The sequence below is a fragment of the Perkinsus marinus genome, assembly GCF_000006405.1.
Source record: "Perkinsus marinus ATCC 50983 genomic scaffold scf_1104296942480, whole genome shotgun sequence".
In the NCBI taxonomy this organism is placed as follows: domain Eukaryota; phylum Perkinsozoa; order Perkinsida; family Perkinsidae; genus Perkinsus; species Perkinsus marinus.
In genome coordinates this window covers 1-19772 of record NW_003212171.1, presented here as the reverse complement: position 1 = coordinate 19772, position 19772 = coordinate 1, and the positions used below count along the sequence as shown (strand labels likewise).

At 46.5% G+C, this 19772-nt stretch overlaps 4 protein-coding genes across 4 annotated transcripts; 1 reads left to right on the top strand and 3 right to left on the bottom strand.

The window, feature by feature from the left end:
- Window positions 1-151: 151 nt before the first annotated feature.
- Window positions 152-3800, top strand: Pmar_PMAR029690 (conserved hypothetical protein; the record flags this gene model as incomplete). Its single annotated transcript, XM_002781412.1, has 12 exons — window positions 152-170; window positions 415-585; window positions 632-889; window positions 945-1181; window positions 1667-1853; window positions 1900-2083; window positions 2619-2712; window positions 2764-2920; window positions 3077-3200; window positions 3254-3413; window positions 3461-3564; window positions 3609-3800. 12 exons carry the CDS (start codon window positions 152-154, stop codon window positions 3726-3728), a joined length of 1815 nt encoding a protein of 604 aa, XP_002781458.1. The 3' UTR covers window positions 3729-3800.
- Window positions 3801-5733: 1933 nt separating this feature from the next.
- Window positions 5734-7254, bottom strand: Pmar_PMAR029689 (heterogeneous nuclear ribonucleoprotein, putative; the record flags this gene model as incomplete). Its single annotated transcript, XM_002781411.1, has 2 exons — window positions 5734-6919; window positions 6971-7254. The coding sequence occupies 2 exons, from the start codon at window positions 7252-7254 to the stop codon at window positions 5734-5736; spliced, it is 1470 nt and encodes a 489-aa protein (XP_002781457.1).
- A 3038-nt stretch (window positions 7255-10292) lies between these two features.
- Pmar_PMAR029688 (hypothetical protein) lies at window positions 10293-11400 on the bottom strand (the record flags this gene model as incomplete). Its single annotated transcript, XM_002781410.1, has 5 exons — window positions 10293-10391; window positions 10447-10498; window positions 10629-10708; window positions 10890-10985; window positions 11281-11400. The coding sequence occupies 5 exons, from the start codon at window positions 11398-11400 to the stop codon at window positions 10293-10295; spliced, it is 447 nt and encodes a 148-aa protein (XP_002781456.1).
- A 3759-nt stretch (window positions 11401-15159) lies between these two features.
- Window positions 15160-15578, bottom strand: Pmar_PMAR029687 (hypothetical protein; the record flags this gene model as incomplete). Its single annotated transcript, XM_002781409.1, has 3 exons — window positions 15160-15287; window positions 15346-15461; window positions 15508-15578. 3 exons carry the CDS (start codon window positions 15576-15578, stop codon window positions 15160-15162), a joined length of 315 nt encoding a protein of 104 aa, XP_002781455.1.
- Window positions 15579-19772: the final 4194 nt, after the last annotated feature.

Here is a 19772-nt window from a genome sequence, read left to right as displayed (position 1 = left end):
GATGATAACAAGTGGCCGAGCTGAGTTATATGAGCCCAAGTTTACCCCAATTTCAACCCTTCGAGCCCAAGGGTCATATTTTTCAACCAGCAATGACGACTACGGGTATTGGGAAAGTACTCTGCCGCTGATGAACGAGGCAGGGCTTTCTATGGGCGAGTCTAGCTGCGGTAAGTGGTTGGAAAATTTTCTACGTGCTATCTATTTTAATTATATATATGATTGTGGTTTAATGTTGAGTAGTCGTTATTAGTATGAAATACTTAATGGAGTTTCACCCGTTTTACGTGAAGTAGCGTAATACTCCGTACTAGAAACCGATATTCGCAGTAGTCGTGGAATATGTTTTTCAGTAGGGTTTTTCATATCACTAGGGTGAAACTCCAATATTATTAAAATATTATTAGTATTCAGGGACTATGATGATCAACGAGGCCGACGGTCCGGATTCTGCTTTGCTCGATATTGGTGAACTTATGAAAGTTGCTTTGGAGAGGTGCGCGACTGCGAGATGCGCTGTTGAGCTCATGGGACAACTGGTTGAAGATTATGGTTTCCTCATTCAAGAATTTGAAGTTAGTTATGGTATGTGAATTTTCGAGAAGTGACGTGCATGGAATTTTCAGTGTAGGTACGCAAGCTGGTGGAGTAGAGGCTTATGATGACGCTGGAGAGGCTCTCACTATTTCGGATAGTCTTGGAGAGACTTGGATTTTCCACGTTGCGGGTGGCGCCAAGAACATTACTGAGTCGGTGTGGGCGGCTCGAAGGGTCCCTAAGGGCGAGATCGCTGTTATTTCTAATAACTTTATCATTGGGGATTTACCATTGGAGCCCACTGATGACATTTTGTTCAACCCGAAAATTCGCGAGGCAACTAAAGAGAAGGGTGAGCAGTAGTATTGGATGTGGTGTGAAAGGAAATTGTTTGTTTTTTCTCTTAGGTTTATGGAATGGTGAAGAACCACTTAGTTGGAATTATGTCGTTGGTTTTGATGCTATGACTTTTCACACTGGAGAGAAAGAGCCTATACCGGCTTATGGCGCACTGAGGACGTGGCGAATATTTAATTTGGCTAATCCCAGTATGGGTATCCCATTCCAACTGGATGTGCGGAAGATGCCTTTCTCGGTGCCGGTGGAGAGAAAACTGACTCATAGGGATTTCATGCAGTATTTTAGTAAGTAGCAGAGTCTGGGAAGAATAGCCGTAACATTTTTCGCAGTTTTTCGAGTTTATTTAATCTAGTTTAATCAGTTTAGTTTAATTTATCAGTTGTAGTTTGTTTATCAGTTATTGAAGTTATAGTAGGAGAGGCTAACCGAGAGGGTTTCTGTTATGAATTTGGCGAGTTGGAATTGGTGTGGTTTTGGAATAGAATTTGAGGTCAGACATTTGTGTGATTTTCGAATTAAAGGAGAATATTAGAGTTTCGACGTTTTACGTGAGGTGGCGTAATACTCTGTGAGAAGCGCGATATTCGCGATATGCAGTAGTCGTGGAATAATTTTTTCACTAGTGTTTTTCTCATATCACTAGGGTGAAACTCCAGTGCTAGATGTACCACTGTTATCGATGCAAATAGAAGCCTTTATATGCGTCGTACGTTAGGGAATAGGGGATAGGGTGTGGTCGTGATATCAATTTGTGAGTTCTTACTCTCAGGCGACTACTACGCTGGTACTGAATTCGACCTCTCTCAAGGCATGCTTGCGGGCCCTTGGGGGACTCCGTATCGTCTTGAAGGCGGCAAGGCGTTTTTCGGTCAAATTCCGCGGGGAATTTCGATTCCACGGACGAGTTATTCATTCTTCGGTCAACCTAAGGCTAATGTGAAGGACTCAGTCGGATGGTACGACACGCTCGTTTGTTTTTCCCGAGGTGATTTTTTCTTTCAGGTTTGCCGTGGATCAGCCCATGACTAGTGTATATCTACCTTTCCGAGCTGACACGGATTGGAAGGGTGTCGACAAATCATATAAAAGAGGACTACTACTCGAGTTCGATGACAAGTCAGCTTTCTGGGCCTTCCAGTTTGTGAGCAACTGGTTGAATATGAACTTCAAGAATATGAGCGAACAGGTGAGCGTCTTGAAGCGACATGTACGATTTCCAGCATTTACTCTAATATTATCCTTTTTAGTGAAGAGAAATGATTAATAGTGAGTATCACAGTATGAACATTGTCTATTTAGTGTTTTACACAAATTATAACTAGCGTTGGAGTATATGTTTGCATTGTTCAGCTGGGATTAGGAGTTTCCTCAGTAGTTATAGAAGCTTGTATACAAATCGAGTTAGAAATGTGCAGGAGTCGATAATAATCTCCCCGAGTTTCATCAGCATCTCCATATTGTCACCAACATATGTGGTTGATCATGTGCGTATTTTTCCTCACAAATTTTTCCTCAATATTTTTCCTCGAACCCCTTCTCCCCGATGGAATAGAGTAAGCTTGAGTAACTTGCTTCTTGGAATAGAGGTGCTTCTTGTCCTTCCTTTTTGTGGTGGTTCAAGTTTCGCGAGTACCATTGTATTTTTCTTCCCTTTTGTTCTCGAGTGATGCGCAACAATATGGAGTTATATGCGTGCTGATATCATCGTTACCTTCTTCCAGGTCGTTTTTCCTATGCGCCAAAAGATGCAGGATTTGGTGGATATAGAATTGGCTAAAATGGACGAGTTGGCCGCCAAGAATGCCAGCAAAAAAGGTAGGCCTCGCAGGAGATACTGTGAAAAGTGTGCTACTGTCATTCAATCAGTTGAGAAGGCACAGAGTGCGCTACAGAAATATGTCGTTGATGAATGGTGGTCTATGGGGAAGAAGCTGATCGCTATGTATAATGATGGCTATTATAATAGACTCCCTACTAAGGATACTGAGCCGGCCCTTGGTGTTACTTTTGGAGTTCCCAACTGGTGAGGCATCCTGCAGTGGCTTAGTGCTATTTTGGATTCCTTGGTTTGCAATCAAGATAGGGTTCAGTGTGTTGCGGTGTTGTTGTAGTACAACATCTCCGCCGATTGAGTGAATATAATACAACAGTTTTACTATGTTCACTGTGATGGCCTCAGGTACGCCCATATGATCGGCTTCACCAATGATATTCATCCCATTTACGTCTCCCCAGCTGAGGCGCCTATCAATAGGCAGTCGACTCCGCCGGGTTATGTCAAGCCTGAGTATAAACTGCCTAAGGTGGAGTTGGTCAGCAGGCCGTCGCTCGTGTAACTCCTGTCCGTTCTGATCAGTCCTTCAATAAAGAGACGAGCCAGTGGGGCTGCAGTGATGTCGAGTCCCTCGTGTTGGACGGCGGGTTAGACAACGAGAGCATGGGCCAATGCGCTGATCTTGATATTGTCCAAGCTTTGCAGAAGACGAAGAAAGAACTTCTCGATCGGAGGGTGACTGGTAGGTTGTTGAAAGCGTGCGGTCGTTGTTACATTTTTGGCGTTTAGCTGAGCCTGTAGCTCTTGAGATGATGTCGAGCATGGGCACGTCAGCGTCCGCAACTGGAATTGACCAGGTTGCTCCTACTAATGGAAATTCTTGGGGAAGAGAAGTAAGTTAATTTAGCAAGCATTCAGTTTTACTCTGATTTGACAGGTCGTGATTGGTGTTGTTTTTGCCGTTGTTGGAGTCGCTGTGGGCATGCTGGTCGAGAAGAGGAGAGCCGCTAAAAGAGACTCCGTCGCTAATGATCATCTTCGAGCACCGCTCATTTGAGAAGATTGATGTGTTTAGCTTGCTTCAGTTCTGCTAGTTGCCTTCAAACGGTTGTCGTCGTGGAGTTGTGTACTTGGCATTTTTACTGAAGTTTCAGATGCTGATGATCTCATTTTGTTGTCAATAAATTGGAAGTTGTGTATTATACACTAGGCCTTCGTGACGGAGGGTCGGAGCTCACAAAGGCTCGTTCACGTCTATTGGTTCGATCAATGAATTTGACATAGGTCCTAGGTTCGATCACTGGGCTGGACATTTTTCCGTTACTTTAGGTTTTCGTGCATATCTTGTCGAGCTGTTCACTGCATAATCGAGTTCTTCTGCGGAAACCTAGGCGTACAGAGGAGTCATTTGATCCATCTGGTGGCCTTCTGGCCACTCCGTAGTTAAGCCAGAATAATTCTCCATGCACGCACGCGCTCAGGCACAGAGCGAAAGTGCCTGTTGTTATGCGATGAGTCAGCTCGCGAGTTCGAGTGACGGAACCGGAGATCGGTTATCAAACATATATTTTGCACTAGCTGAATATACTAAACCTAGATGATATATTGGTAACTGTTGTTGGGTATATTTATCCTTCCGGATCTGAGAAGCGTGCGGGGGAGCGAGCCTTCGAGCGTTTCGCTGCCGGAGAGGACCAACTTTGTAGGCCGCACATATTGTTATATCATTGTTATCTATTGTTAGTTCGGAGAATATGAGATACTGCTGGAGATCTAGACCAGCTGAATCGGAGGATGTGATCCGCGCATTGGTGAGTTCTCTCACAGTTCCACAGCCTAAGTTTACTTCTTTCAAAGGAGTAAACTCATGGTACAGTAGCCTGCTTAGAATAAAACGATCACCTACTCATTGTCACACTATTCTGACCACTGGGATATAAGGAAACTGGTGATACCACACAACTAGTCGCCGAGAGAGCGAAGTGTGGGGAGCGGTATATTGTGATTTGAATCATTTCTAGCGTGGACGCACGCTGGCAGTGTCAGGCGATGCCTGAAAAGCAGGCCATGGGGTTCCAATTAAGGGCGCGAGTCTTGCGCCACGACAATGTTTGAGGATCTCATGTCATACCCAGGTTGACCCTGGCATGTTCTCTAGCCTCCGAAGAACTGGATATTCCATTTTCCTCCATTTTCCAGTTGGGAATCCCAACAAGGGGAAGAAACTCTATTTTCCCTTCCGGCAGCCACTCAGAGAGGCCCACTCTAGCAACGTGCGAGTCCGCCGTATCTCTCAACATTCTGGGACAGATGGCCCCGGCTCGGATTGCGTATTGTTCTCACGATTACGACTCCGTCAACCGTAAGCTGTAATGAACCTAACTTACTTCACATCACTATTTGATCTTGGTGTGGTTGAATTGTCGATGGCTGATTACTCAGCGAAGAGCACTGTCTGCGAGAAGAGGGTATCGTTTCAGTTCCAGAACGCTGTTGTGAATATTGTGTCACGTTGCCTACAGCCGTAATTTATGAGAATCGTACCGCACTCAATATAGATTTTCGGTTTCCATACCGAGATCGTAACAATATTCATAAAAACGCTCATCTAGTGATATACAGTATATTATATACTCTAGTGACGTGCTATCTCAGTCATTTGAGTCACAAAGTCGCCAAAAGAAAGTTACTCAACTCATAGGCAACCTAATAACGATATGCGCTAGAAAATTAAACACTCGAGTTGAGATTAATTTCACTGGCTCATTCGAAACAGTAGTGATGACCTATTCCACTTGTCTCGTAACGCAACTGCCCAGAACGATCATTACCAGATATGCTGAATAGCGATAGAAACACTATTGAAGTCAGAGTCGGCAAAAAAAGTTATTCTAATCACTCGATCCCATTAAGGGTGCGACGATTTGTGGTTTGTCTTAGCATATTCGACAAATCAAATCACGTTCCCTCATAATGAGAATAATCGAGAGAAGGCTCTGAGAGCGAAAGGGAATGTTAATGATGGGACCGGTGGGATCATCCCACTGGGATAATGTGAGTAATCACGAGTGACGACGGATTCCGCGCTTTCGAGAGTAGGGCTGAACAGAAATATTCCTTCCTCGTATTTGGTGGCAAGATTGACGCATGAGACAGTTAGAATAGCCCTCGGGGGAGATGAAGGTGCAGAAGCCGAAACCGCGGGACGATCCAGTTGTGGTATTGCTCTTCACCACACAGTCAATGACATCCCCAAATTGAGAAAAATATGATAGTAAATCTCTTGCCTTCGTTTTTGCATCGAGTCCGCCAACAAACACCTTATGCGACCACCGCAGTTCGCCTTCGGAACCCGAAAGCTGGTCAGGAGAGCCAGGTTCGTTGTCATCACGTTGATGCGGAATAAACCGAGGAGCGGGGCATTCCTGTGAGGAGAAGCCTTCTCGACCATTATCTGCGCTCTCAACATCGCAGAAGTCCAACAGTTGACCGTCTTCTGCGAACCATTTGGGTCTGTACTCCTCCGGCATCTGAACTACGGGAGAGTCCTTGTAGTGATTCCAGTTAGCACTTAGACCCTGTACCCGTGCCCAGCATACTGTCCATTCTAGATTGTGTTCGTTGGGAAACTCGACGTATCGCTGAGCCTTGGCGGAGTGACAGAAGTTGACAAAGCAGTAGCCAGCATTCTGCAATGTTCGGAAATTCATAGGCGAATAGAAGAAATCGAAATCTTCACCAGGAATGAGTCCCCTGGGGAGCAAAATTGTGTCAATAATATCTTGCTGCGAAAGATGACGGGGAAAATTTCGAATCATAACAGTTGTCATCTCGACATCGTCTTTGGCGCCGAGTGATATCCCTGATTTATTTTTCTGGCCGCCCTCGTGCACTGAGACCGGTCGTGAACCACATCCGTGCTCTCGTGGACCATTAGCAGAAACCTTTCCATAGTTCTCTTCCCTCTCGCGGTAGACGTTCAAAGCAGACGAGTCTACCATCGCAGTTGGAGTCTGCTCACTGGGAGAATAATCATCGCCCTCGAACAAATCCTCCGTCGTTAGGGAGTCGAAGACCATTTCGATGGGTGTCGAGAACAGATGATGGCTCGAGCCTGCCTTGTCTTTCTCTTCAACGGACAGCTCTTCGGCTTTTGTTGTCCAGCGGTGACCGTCAGGTACGAACCACCGCTTATGCTCGAGACCGCGAACATCAGGGTCGGAAGCAGCTCGAATCAATCCGGAGCATCTGAGCGGCGAATGCAAACACACAATGAGGTCACAATACAGTGGTTATTACTTGTCTGTTCTACCTATAATCTCAGCAGAATCTTGAGTAGCGTCTTCGAACTGAAGAAATGTGTCTCGAAGACGAACTCGAACACCAAATGATCTGCATAGGCCAGATATCGCATTCCTTGGCGAGACCAGAGCAGACGCCGGAGCCAGAACCCGCTCCTCTTTGGGTGGATTCAAATGAGGTAGTCGAGAGCAGCCCTCAGAGCATGTCGGAGTAGTGCAGGGGCTCTGAATGGAGACTCTCTGCAGACGCTCAACGCATGGATCACACGTCTTGATAGACATGCTCGGCGGAGCTGAAATGAATGGAAAGTAAATGCTACCCTGGAATGCAATATGTGAAGTAACAGTGCCGATCAACCAGAAAAACACATACGAAGTACCACACAAAGAAAACTCGCTCTGTATAATGTCGGCAATATTATGTTGGAAACAAAATTGGCGGCAAATGTGATACTTGAAATGAACGGCAGTCCGCGAATGCGCTTTCGGGATGAGTGTATGGGTGAAGAGGACAAGATCAAAGTAGAAATCACATGGATCCCCGTCAGGCAGAGTATTCGATGAGCGGGTTTTGACTAAGTTTTCCCCAAATCCAGGCCAGTTTTTCAAAGACTTCAATATGCGTTTAGAAGTTTTAGATTCTTCTTGCTCTAAAAGATCTACATTTTGTGCGGTCTGTTCACGCGTGAGGACTTCGTGAATTATGAACGCTGCACGCGTGCGCAGACCCTGCAAGCGCAGAGTATCACAATGGAATTCGAACACATTTTCCCCGTCATATTTACAATAAGTATTGGAGTAGAGAGATATGCCCAAGTTTTTTAATTTCGCACGGACTCCGTGCGTGCCACGGAGCTCACGGAAATTAGTTTTGCGCCTTCAGAAGAAGTTTATTCAATCCTTATAAAATACTCTGCCGTGACCTGGAGAAGGGACTCTGCCAGGGCCACGAGATCATCCTTACCCAATCGCTTCTACTCAAAGACTTGAGCCGAAATAATCGATGATCGATTATCGATCAATATAATGCTACCATCGGAGGCGAGAATTGACAAGTTTCTGGTAAATTCGAGTGTTATGATCCAAGACGAGACTCATTCATCGAGAGTTATAGTATAACTCTATATGGACACGGTCCATTGGACCGGTGTCCAGATCCTGACATGGATCTTGGAGCTAGCGATCGTCCGAATACCTGTCAATACTGCTGCTATTTTAGATCATGTGAGTTGGCAGTGGCCGGCTTCCAACACAACTGCAGATTCTCAGTGATTAGACAGAGCTTCATGGTTGCTGTAATGTTTCCCTATTTCATGTCATTTGTCCGATAACTCTTACGTTGTGCGCGCATCGCACGCTACTATGTGTATGCGTGCACAGTCGCGCTGCACACAATCCGTTCATTGAGTTGGTTAAATCGTCTTTTCCTACTTGATGGCTGTTCACAGGTCGAGTCATCAGTCACAGGAGGGAGGCGGATCCCAATCACCAGCATAATTTCGTGACTACATCATTGTGTGATGATAATTGCGCCGAGAACACGCTACGCAATCGTGGTGGTCACATCATTGGCAGGACAAATCTCATGGATGGGGATATGATGAAGTGAGCGATTTGATCAGGTGAGTATCACTACTTAGAGGGGGGACAACAATATTCCAGCATCCTCTTTGATATAACACTTATTCAGATACCTTAGTAACTAAGGTATCTGTGCCATGACCATCTGTAAACTAAAGAACTTCGTCTGAGCGGGAAAACTCCTCCGAACGTTTCAGCATGCGACAGCGCTCGCACAGTTCCGGAAACCGATGTCGTCCTCCTGCTCGGAGGAGGACGATTCCGAACTGGAACACCAAAGCTTACGTTTTACCTTCCTTGAAGCTGCTACTGATTCGTTTGATTTACTAGGCCAGCAACACACCAACAGCAAAGCCATGGGTTCGTGTTAGACGATCGCTGATCACGTATTCTTGTATAACTCGGAAACAGGAGAGTTTGTTCGGGAGTATACTGTACATAGGATTGATGGTGAGCAATTTTGTTCGCGGTGTTTCTTCCTGTTGAATATTATCCTATCATCAGCTAGGTACGACAGCTTCTACTAGCACACACTGGATGAACACAAGGGAAAAGAGTTCAATCGTGGAGCATTGGTAGGCTTTGTCCTGGTGCTGTCGTCTGACACGTGAATGAGCGTTAGCATACTTCGTTGAAGTAACATTGAACTTGACGTCGCCCAAGTCGACGATATCAATTCGTCGACTATGGGATGAGTTAGCGATCCTTACGTCGTCCTTTTCTTGAGTAGCATGGACTCTAAAGGTGCTCCCTCAAGTGAAAAGTTCTTTAAGAATGATAATTCATGAGGAGCGGTGAGTCTCTTGAGGAATGAACGCATTCCCACCATTGAGGTTGAGTCCGAGAGAAGTTAATTCTGCGACAAGGTCAGTTTGTGATGTCTTCTCTGGGTTGTCATGTGACAACACTTTGAGTATCTCCCAACCCGCTTCCTCTTGTCCATTTTTCAATAAGTAGTTAGGACAGCTCACGCAACAAAGGCAGATGATACGAAATTCTGTAACACTTACGATCAAGCTTGGGGTAGCGAGATGCCAGATCTCCGGTTGTGAATTCTAATAATGATGCAAATAAGGATGAGAGATGAATGAGAAAGAAGGAGATATTGAAACGGAAAAAATAGTCTACCGACCAAGCAAGACTCGGAGTCCTGTCCCATCGAGTGGATGATCTTGTGCCTCGGTCGACATACTCCAAGCCACGCAGTAGATAATTCGCAGACTTGATATCATGATGCTGAAATGGGGATGATAAGTAGCACGGTGCTAAGAGTATCTCGACACTAAGAGGAGTGGACTTACTTCCGAAGATTGACGGCTCCGTTGCCAAACTCCGCTACTTGATATCATAACGCGCATAGTAGTAATACTCGGGAGTTTGATCTGAGATACGTTACTCATGGTACACACCCAGAGAAAGCATGAAAGCATTACGCTCGGACGGCTGCGAATTGCTAGCGCAAACTAGCGGGGGACTATCATAGTCCGACTATGAGGAGCTGAATTAATCGCCTTCCAAACAACTCACATGAGAGCCTCAGGAAATCCGATTTCTCATACAAGGTGATGGCTCGCTCGTCGCTCATCGCCACCATCAGATACATGGCCACCAGGTTAGGTCGAGATCTGGCGAGCTGAAAGTAGTCAGCTGGTGCTCGTCAACTACAGGTTGATGATGAAAGTATGAGTGTTGTCAGTGCACAGTGAATTTGACTCAAGTTATTTGAGATTTCTCACGAATTAGTAATTGGAATTACGGAATATTCTTACTTCGTGGAAGGTCTCCTCGAGGAGTTTCGTCCCTATTCTTTCCCCCTGTCTATCTTTAGCTACTATAACCTGCAATTCGAGAATAGTCAACTCAACGATCGCCACTTGAAACTCCCCAACCTACGTAGGCTATGTAACCAATAACTTTATTCTTCTTTTTCTTGCTCGGATCTGGCCTGTAAGAGGGCTTTTGCAAACACTTACGAGATAAGCTCATGACTGTTGTAGCATGATACAAGTCCTATTATATGATTTATATGTAGGAAGAGCATTTTTCCGCTAGAGGATGACAGACTTCCGGCTCACATGAGCTCATCGATGGCCTTCTCAACTTCTTCATCGAGATCGGAAGCAGGGATGTGCATCAAAACAAGGCCGACGACTGTCTGAATGAGCGCAAACCCATTGTGATTTTCACTCCTAATGCAGTACACGGAATAATGCATTATTTGGTCAGACCACGAATATTCCACGTATTCAGATGATAGCATTACGATGATAGGTCCTATTGTAGGGCGACGCCCTGAGGGCGTTCGCAAACATTCAATCCGTCGGGAATAAACTCACCTTGCTGCTAATAGAAGTGTCGACTGCGACGAAACATGGAACCGTTTTGCAGCGAGAAGCGAAGTATGTGCCGACCTTCTTGGTGTCATCACCAGCCTGAAATTCGCGGTAGATGATACCATCACCGAGTAAGCGCAGCAGATGTCCCCCCCGGACGGGTGCCGTTCACGATTGGACGACAGGCTATAAAGAAGATGATGAAAGTCGTCACATAGGTGGGTAGTCTCATTTGAAGGGAAAATATTGTTATCCTCACGAGCAACCATTCTTTCCATTTTTTCATTCCGTTTTTTCGCATTAAAAACCCCAGGCTTCCATCCGCGACCTAGCGTAACAATGGGGAAAAGAGCTCGAGTCGCGAATCGATCTGCCAGGGAGGAAACGTTCCTACCAGGCAAGCCCCCGGTGGGATGAGAGGGTCGACGACAACGACACCCAGCACCACAGTGCTGGACACCAACTTGTTCGATGAGCACAAGGGTGACCTGGCTTGACTTGCACGGACGCACATTCACGCAGCGGACTGTCTTGGATTTTCCCTCGACACACTGAGTGTATCAAGCACTAAAAAACGGGCCTGAAAAAAATTGGAAAAAAACTTAATGAAGAAAGGAACCGATCACCCAGGATTACCCTGGGTTTCTGTAAGAACCATGGCATGTGGGGTGTTCATGTATCCTGGCAGGATACAGTCTCCGTTTCTCTTATTCCGTTGCGAACGCTGTAATCAACTACCGTAGCTGGCGTGCAAGCCTTGGAGCGCCGCGTTAATAACGCGGAGACGTGTAGCTGGCGTGGCGCCACCAGCGGCTGGTGGCGCTAGCATTACTAGCCTAGTAACGTGGCTAGGGCGTGCGACACGTGCTGGGTGATGGGACGTAACTTAGTCACTGGCAAGTCAGCACGTCACCGTCCCACTGGGACGGTCCCAGGCGTCTCGTTCTTTTTTCGACTAGGTTTTGGTTACCTTGAGTTCACATTCATGTCACTGTCTAGCTCGTCAATTACGGAGGATAGCTCAGATGAGGGTGCTGCCAACAACTACCAATTTGGTGTCATGGTAAATTCAAGCGGATGAGATTCTCGCCTAGGCTGACGGGTCTCCAACGAGTTGTTCTCTCATCGAGCCAATTCAAGCGGATAACACTTCTTCCAAAGAAGTGTTATCCACCAGAATCAGAGATGTGCGAATCGCCCGATTGGAAGCAATGAAGTTCTTTGCCCCAAAACGAACGTTTCTGGCATCATTTTAGTTACTAATTGATTACTGTAATCAGATCGTATATCGTTAGTAGCTGATTCGGGATAGCTAGTAACTATCCTTCTCAGTTGTTTGGATTTTCCGAATTGTAATGGAACCCGTTTGGGAGTGTCGTTCGAAAGAGTTTATGACTCATAAATTAATCCTCATAAATTATGAGGAGAATGAATATGGGCGCGACAGCTCGGGGATCTCGCAGAACTCTATCATAGAGTCTCTATGAGCAGCCCCACCTTCAACTGGATGCTGCAACTCTTGGTTGACCTGGTTGAACCGGCTGAGGCTCATCCCACATATGTTGCTCAGCCGCTGAGCAACATATGTCATGTATGTTCGCATGACATATGTCAAATTGACATTGTCAATGTATGTCATGTCAATTATTGTCACGTATGTATGTTCACTTTTCTCAGTTGGCGTTTGCTGCATCTCGATTTAGACGGATGATGCGAGTAATGTCCATTTAATCCCGCTGCACCTTCAGTTCACTAGCGTCGCACAACTGGGGGAGGCAGATAGGGTGGGACGCGGAAGGAAAGATAGAAAAACTATTCCGTTCGGAGAAAAAATTGAAGTTTGAAGGAAGAATGAAAGAAAAATACAGAAAATAATTTTTCGCTTGGCCTGCCAATGAAATAATTCGGGCCACCCTGCCTGAGACAGGCACCACTGGAGCCTGGCTAGTAACAGTAGCAGATCGTAGTGAAGAATTTCTCCCCCTTGAGTGACGCGTCCATTCGCGGCAGTCCCGTGTCGTCGAAGTTCGAATTTTCGACTCAAAAACTGTTCCTCGGAACTTTGGCCTCATTGGTTTCAAGTCGAAACTTTCAACTCTATTAGCTTACGAGGGAAAAGCTTCATTCTTCGTCCTTAAATCGCCCAGCTCTCAGCTTCCACAATGTTATGTTCTCGTACACCCAAGGGTATCGGCGATCTCCGATCGAGCATCGACATGCACTGAGATCTGCATCTCAGGATGGCTGAGATGCAAACGAAAAGTCAAAGCATGTTGTCTGCCATGTCATCGTGTATGACCACTCCTGTCAGCATTCAGAGCTATCCGATCGCGTTCAGTGCAATCAGGGTGGAACCGACGATCGACGCATTGGGTGTATTCGCCAGCACGATACGATGCTTAGAATGCTCCCACTGGTGTCTAGTAGGACACTCACAAGGCCACTGCTGCATGACAGGATCTCCCGGCCTTACTAAGACGGGTGGGGGCTCGTACTCCCACAGGTATCGGCAGAGGTTCGACAAGCCCACACGTGCAAAATATATGCGCCTGGTGGAGCAGAAGCGGCGTATTGCGAGGAGGTGAACAGTTGCGATAGTACATAAACCATGACTGGAAATCGACGTAGGATGACTGTCGATGATGGCGACATCGTAGCGAGAGAGCGTGGGTTCGACCTGTATAGTCGACGGCCTGCTGATCCGACAAGTCTTAGACGACCGAAACCGTGTGAAAGTAAGAATGCTCGAATATTAGTGTTCGAGCCGAATCTCAGTGCGAAACTCGTATGCTGCGGGGATGCCCGAGCAGTCATCTGCCATCGAGAGTCCAATCGAATCGGCGCTAGAGCAGATGAATGATAACAGTCGAGATCGAGAACCTCCGAGTTTGAATGAGAGGAAGCCGTCTGGTTGGAGAATGAGCACGATAAACTTGAAAACTGAGGACGGTTCCGTGTGGGTGTTCTGACCATTCAAGTCACTGAAGTCACGGTTATACGATCGTCGTCAGCATTCCGATGTTCCCTCCAACGACGTTGTCGGAGGAGATAGAATCGGACACCTCCTATGATGATGATTTTGAGGATACTTCATCCTCTGAGGCGACTATCAAGTATGTAACGACGAGTGTATGCTCTTACCTCGTCCAATGCCTCAGAGATTTTGAAGAAAGTGCAGTGCTGGAGCACAAGGCGGCTGCTCCTTCAGAAGGGATATTGAAGTTGCGACGGTCCCCATGCGGACACGAGAATGCTGGAGGAGTAGTTGCCTCCTCGACTAGCTGTCACAGTTGTTGCATACATGGACACGTATTTTACACTAACCCTGGGCCGTAGGATTGTAGTGTTCGCGTTGCTAGTGGCTAGAGCATATGATCAGCAAGTGCTTGAATACTGTTGCACAACCTTTGTATTCGTGGCAGCATGAAATCATTGGCTCTAACCCAACTCCAACAACGATAAGCAGGCGGTGGACAGAAGCATCCCCATGGGGCTTCTGTCTACCGCAGACATGCCATTGAGAATGATTAGCAATGCCAAGCATCAAACTTTGTTCTTCAAAGGCGAGCTCGGAGAACCAGGTTGCTTAGTTGTGTTCGGAGGCCTGTTCCCGCATGACCAACGTGTTCCGATTTGGGACAGTACCCGGGCTCATTTTGCGCGGTTCAGACTGGCAGTTGTGTATAAAAGACTAGCAGCAGACATATACGCTGCCTTATCATCCGATATATGATAACTTAGACCAGCAGCAGCCGAATGCATTTGCTTGGATCCAAAAAAGTGGGGAAAGCCTCGCGCGCCACGCGACATGGTCACATTGTCTCCCTGATACGATCATAGAGAACTTGAGTTTCGTCATTGATACAATTTCCCCATTTGGTGTTCGCGAGCGTCGTAGAAAAAATTCCACCAGCTGGCCATTCGAGTTGACACATGAACCTTATGCTTCATTATGAAGTAGTTCGGATCCTCACAGTCACATCATGTAGGTATGCATGACTCAACAGAGACCCCCACAGTGTTTCACTTTCCAAGCGTTTGAAAGGTTACCCACAACCGAAAAGACGAGTATGAAGACTATCCACCGCAAACCTTCCATAGCAGTTGAATGAAACTTATTTTTGACAAAAAAATGACCCATTTAGGCAAAGTTTTCAAACTAACATTTCCGGTTTATTTTCTGCCGTTTTTCTCAATGTAAACCACGTAGCGCTGCTGGCGTCTGGTATACCTGTCAGAATGCATATAAGCCACTCTGCTAGCTGACCACAACTCACTCCTTCACTCTAACATGGCGGATAGAGACGAGATGACCCTGGTCGTCAAACTGATCCCACCAAGTCTTCTCGTATGTACGATATTTAGGGAGATTCTTGGTCCAGTCCATGGTGCGTACAGCTCCTGAATGCAAATATGAGATTTGCTATATGTTTAAGGAGATCTCGATCATTGTTGTTACCTTCGATAAGATGCCTATACTTCTCGCAACACACATCAGCAATGATAACCCACTTTTTCGCCACACGTAGCATCTCGTTAACGGTCTCCAAAGCTTGATCGTGTGAAGCGAAATATCTGAGCACTTCCTAAAGGAGCAAGTGAATGAGAGTACCAAGCCTACTGAAAAACGCTGTTGCAGATGAGAACATCCCACGACTCATCAGCGACGCCACTTAAGCTATCCGGCAACATACCTTGAGAAAAATGTAGCGGAATTATGATGACTTAACATACCAACGAAAAAGTTGTCTCTGAACTCGCGTGGAGCTAGTTCTTTCTTTACGAGCCTCACAGTCCTGGGGGCGCCATCACAGCCACCGATGGTGATGTCGGGCCTTTTCAGAAAGGAAGTAGTAAAGACAAGAGTGTCTGGTGACTACATGAAAGCGAGCGCGGCCGATAGGAAGGCCAATACACCGCATCCAGCTTCAAAAACTCGGTCTCCGGACTGGACACAGCCGTCGAGCACATCGCGGACATACCTGTGGGAGTCTGATGGGATGCCGCCAAGTCGAAGAAGTTACCTTTCCCACACTTCCTTGTTGTCGAGGTCAACCCAACCTGCGACTTGGTGTAAGTGATTGTAGCGAGATTCCGACGCTAATACATCGAAAGCTTCAAAAACGACTGAGGGCTGATACAACACGACGACGACCGCTAGTACTGCAGGGTTGTGGGAAGTGTTCTTACCGAGTTGTGTTTATTAGAAAGAGGACTTTGAGTGTCACTGGTATCATCAGAAGGGGCAGATTCTAATAGAAAGCTTCTTATGGGTTCACCTGCTCTGCAATGGAGTCTCACCGACGCTTTTCCTGGCTGGATGCTGGCCGGGCAGCAGGGGTGTGGCTCTTTGGCCGTAATGGAACTCACCGAGACAGAATCGTAGTAGGAAAGGGATGACTCTGAGGGAATACGGAAAACAGCGTGGGAAAATATGCAAATGATCAACATGTGTTGAGGGCAAAATGAGATTTCCGAGGAAGCTAATGAGATTCCCAATGGTTTCTGTATACTTCTACCCGAGTTCACATGTAAACTCTAATAATGAGTGAGGAAACGCCTGAATGCAGCTGACGAGAGCGAACATACATTCTTCCAACACTGACCGAAGGTAACTTGTGCATAGAGTAATGTTTACTTCTCATCGCTACCGGCATGCTCTTCCATGAGGCGTCTGAGTTCCACGACGTTCATGTCGGCTACTGGGCGCCCACCTGTAAGGGCTTTCAGAGAGACTTGCGTGTGAGGCTCGGTATGTCTATGGCAAGTGCCTGCTGGGTCAAGCTGAGGTACAGGACGGGACTGCAAGAGTAGAACACGAACCTGTGCTAACGAGGGTGTGTTTGAGGACAATCTCGCTGAGCCTTTCTCGATCGACCTGAAGGCTCTCCGATAGAATTGTTATGATGGCATCGAGTGACACAGTAGGAGGTGCCTCAGTTGGGCTGGACATGATCCGAAAAAGGAGTGGTACTGATGACCTGAAGACTCCTCGAGTGTAGTTTTTTTCACTAAAGATAAATCAAGGCTCACCACTCAGTGTTACTCTAGAATTCGGCACGAACTATTGGTTCCCATTGCGAGAACTGGTGTTAATGACCGTCAACAGTTCGCGTTAACTGCCCATCATTGTTGCGTATTTGCACCAAAACTTTGCGTTTTACGATGAATCGATTATAATGGCGTGCGCTATATTCACCTGAACATTACTCGGAGCACCAGGTTTCGCCAACTCACCAACTTTGGCGATTCCTTGTTTCTAGGAAATTTAAGCAATTTGGCGATATGCGTGATACGGCCAGGATTTTACGGGATTTCGCCAAGCTCGTCGGCTCGCCGTACAGAATTCAGCGCATCCGCTGAAATCTACACGGGATCGTCCGCCAAGTCCGCTCGCCGAAGTGATCTATTCTGCGCTTGGATCCAAGTTTTGGCAACCTTGGGTCGCTGGAATCTGCGCTAGGCCGGGGAATCGCCAAAAATTTGGTGAAACTCGCAGGTTTGGCCAAGATTATGACGTGTTTTGCCTAATCTTTGGCGTAATACCGGTGAAATGCAGATTTCACCGAGAGTTGGCGATATGCCGCTAGGTATATGCTGAGGCGTTCGAATACGGTATGTATTACAGATATCGCCAATTGAGGTGCTCAAATCTGTTACTCACACTGATAGTGCGAACTTCGGCCCTTGAAACCTGCATGCTGTGAAGGACTGCGGAGGCTTGTCAGTTTCACTCTGCTTCTCGGCTTGCGCTCCCCGGACACTTCTCTTACTGTAAGAGTCTTACCTGCTATACTTTGTAAGCAGGTTGTTAGGTTACTTAGCCGAGCAGCGTGACTAAGTCAGCTCTTGAGCGGTCGTCCCGGGGTCAAGGATAAGGGGAGGCACTTCTTCGCCGAATATTCAACTACGTATGCTCATACGTTGCGCGCTCACATTGACTAACAATTATCTAGTAAGCCATCAGACTGTTACGCGTACATGTGTTCTGCGGAGGTTTGTCCACTAGTGCGTATATCATGAGATTTTTTCTCATTATAATGCAGGTTAAGGGCTCGAGCACTAGCATGAGCTCATGTCACGACTGTTCGAGAATACGGCTCGAAGTTACCGCACTTTCCATCTCCTTTCACGTCGTGAACTTCATGACTTCACTCACTACGCAACACAACAAACAATTCATTCGGAAACGATCAAAGAAACTCATCGTTGCTGTCATCTTGTCACTGTTGTATCTAACTAGGCAAGCAGCTTACAGAAAACACAGAAACTTCCATAATATGGAAGTTTCTGTGTTTCTGTTTTCTGATTCCCCTGGAATCCATATCAGTCCCTTATCTTGCGACAGCGTTCCGTGATTAAGCATTACTGCTATCAAATCTATCATACTACCCCTAAGGTTAGCCAAAAGGTCAGCTTAATAATCAGTGCTACACAACCTATAGACTGTGACACCACCCATCGGGTTAGTCACGAGGTCTTGAAACCCGATCATAATGAGTAATGCTTCCAAATCTACCATACTATTGATTTGCGCCGGTCCTATTGGTCGATAACATCGATTTGAGATCGTCCAAGGCGGCCGAATCCGAGTATTTTAGAATGTTTTTGATCGATTCGAGTAATTAAATACCCTCCGACTTGAAGGTTCCGAGTATAGAACACCCGACCTTCCAATCTGTCGCACGGACCTCGAACCACTCCACCATAGTTCTTACAAAAAATGGGATGTCATCATCGCAGCCAATCGAGGACCTTTCTTCGTCTGACATGCTTTAACGACCTGGAATTGGCGAAACCTGTAAGGTGTAGGGATTGGCGAAACAGGGTTCAGTACCGTCTTACACCAACAAGGAACTTGGCAAAACCCTGCGTATCCCAGACTTGACCAACTTTGGCAAAACCCGTATGTCGCAACAACTATGTGGCGAAATTTGTCGCTATGCCTGGTATTTCGCCAAATTGTTCGAATCTGTCCCTGCCATTATATTGCCTAACAAACATGTCCAAGAGTCTTGAAACCCGTTAGGTGTCATTTTGGCGAAATCCGGGTTGGCGAAACCTGTATCACCCACATTACTCTGTTGACGAATGCCCAAGGAAGTCTTCAAGCCAGTCTTTAAACCGGCTCTACCTCGTAATGACAGTCGTGTTCTCGTTCAACTGTCCAGCCACTTCCGTTAAGGGATCATATATATAGCAGCCTTTACTCTTACTGAGTTTTTGTGAAGTAGATGATGGCGACGCTGCCTTGAGGCTCGGCTAGATATCGGCCTCCTTTAGATGGAGCCTCTTCCCACCGAGATTAGGTAATGTGTGATAAGTGCACGATGGTGTTTCCATGGACTACAACCCCACGTTGTAGTCCTGGCTTTGAAGAGCACATCTGTCTATCGTCTCATACCACAATTTCCTCGCTGCTGGCCATGCGCGTTGTATATCGACCAACTTCAGCAGCAGCTATCAGAAAGCGACAACGGTCTGGAAGATGGTCGTCAAGTCGTAGATAATGAGCAAGTATACTCGACCTGGCTCGGTGGGTCAGGTGTCAGGTTCTTAAAACTGTGATAAGAGGAGTCATCTCGTCGGTTGAGCCGTGGAGGGTGAAATTCAATCGGTTTTCACTCATACTTTTTCTCATTGTCATTGAGAATGTCCAACAGTATCACGGTGAGTGATTTTAACGTGTCGGGAGACCCCAATGGTTCGATCATTTTGCATGTTTCTGCCCTTTTGTGTGTTGCCTTCGGGGAGTGCGTGACTGTCATAGCGGTCAGTTGACTGGACATTCCCTTTTCCATTCATCTACGGTTTTTCAGCACTGTTTCTGCATCCAAACTACTGCAGAATATGAGCGAATCTCTGGCGGAATTCCAAGCCTAAGTA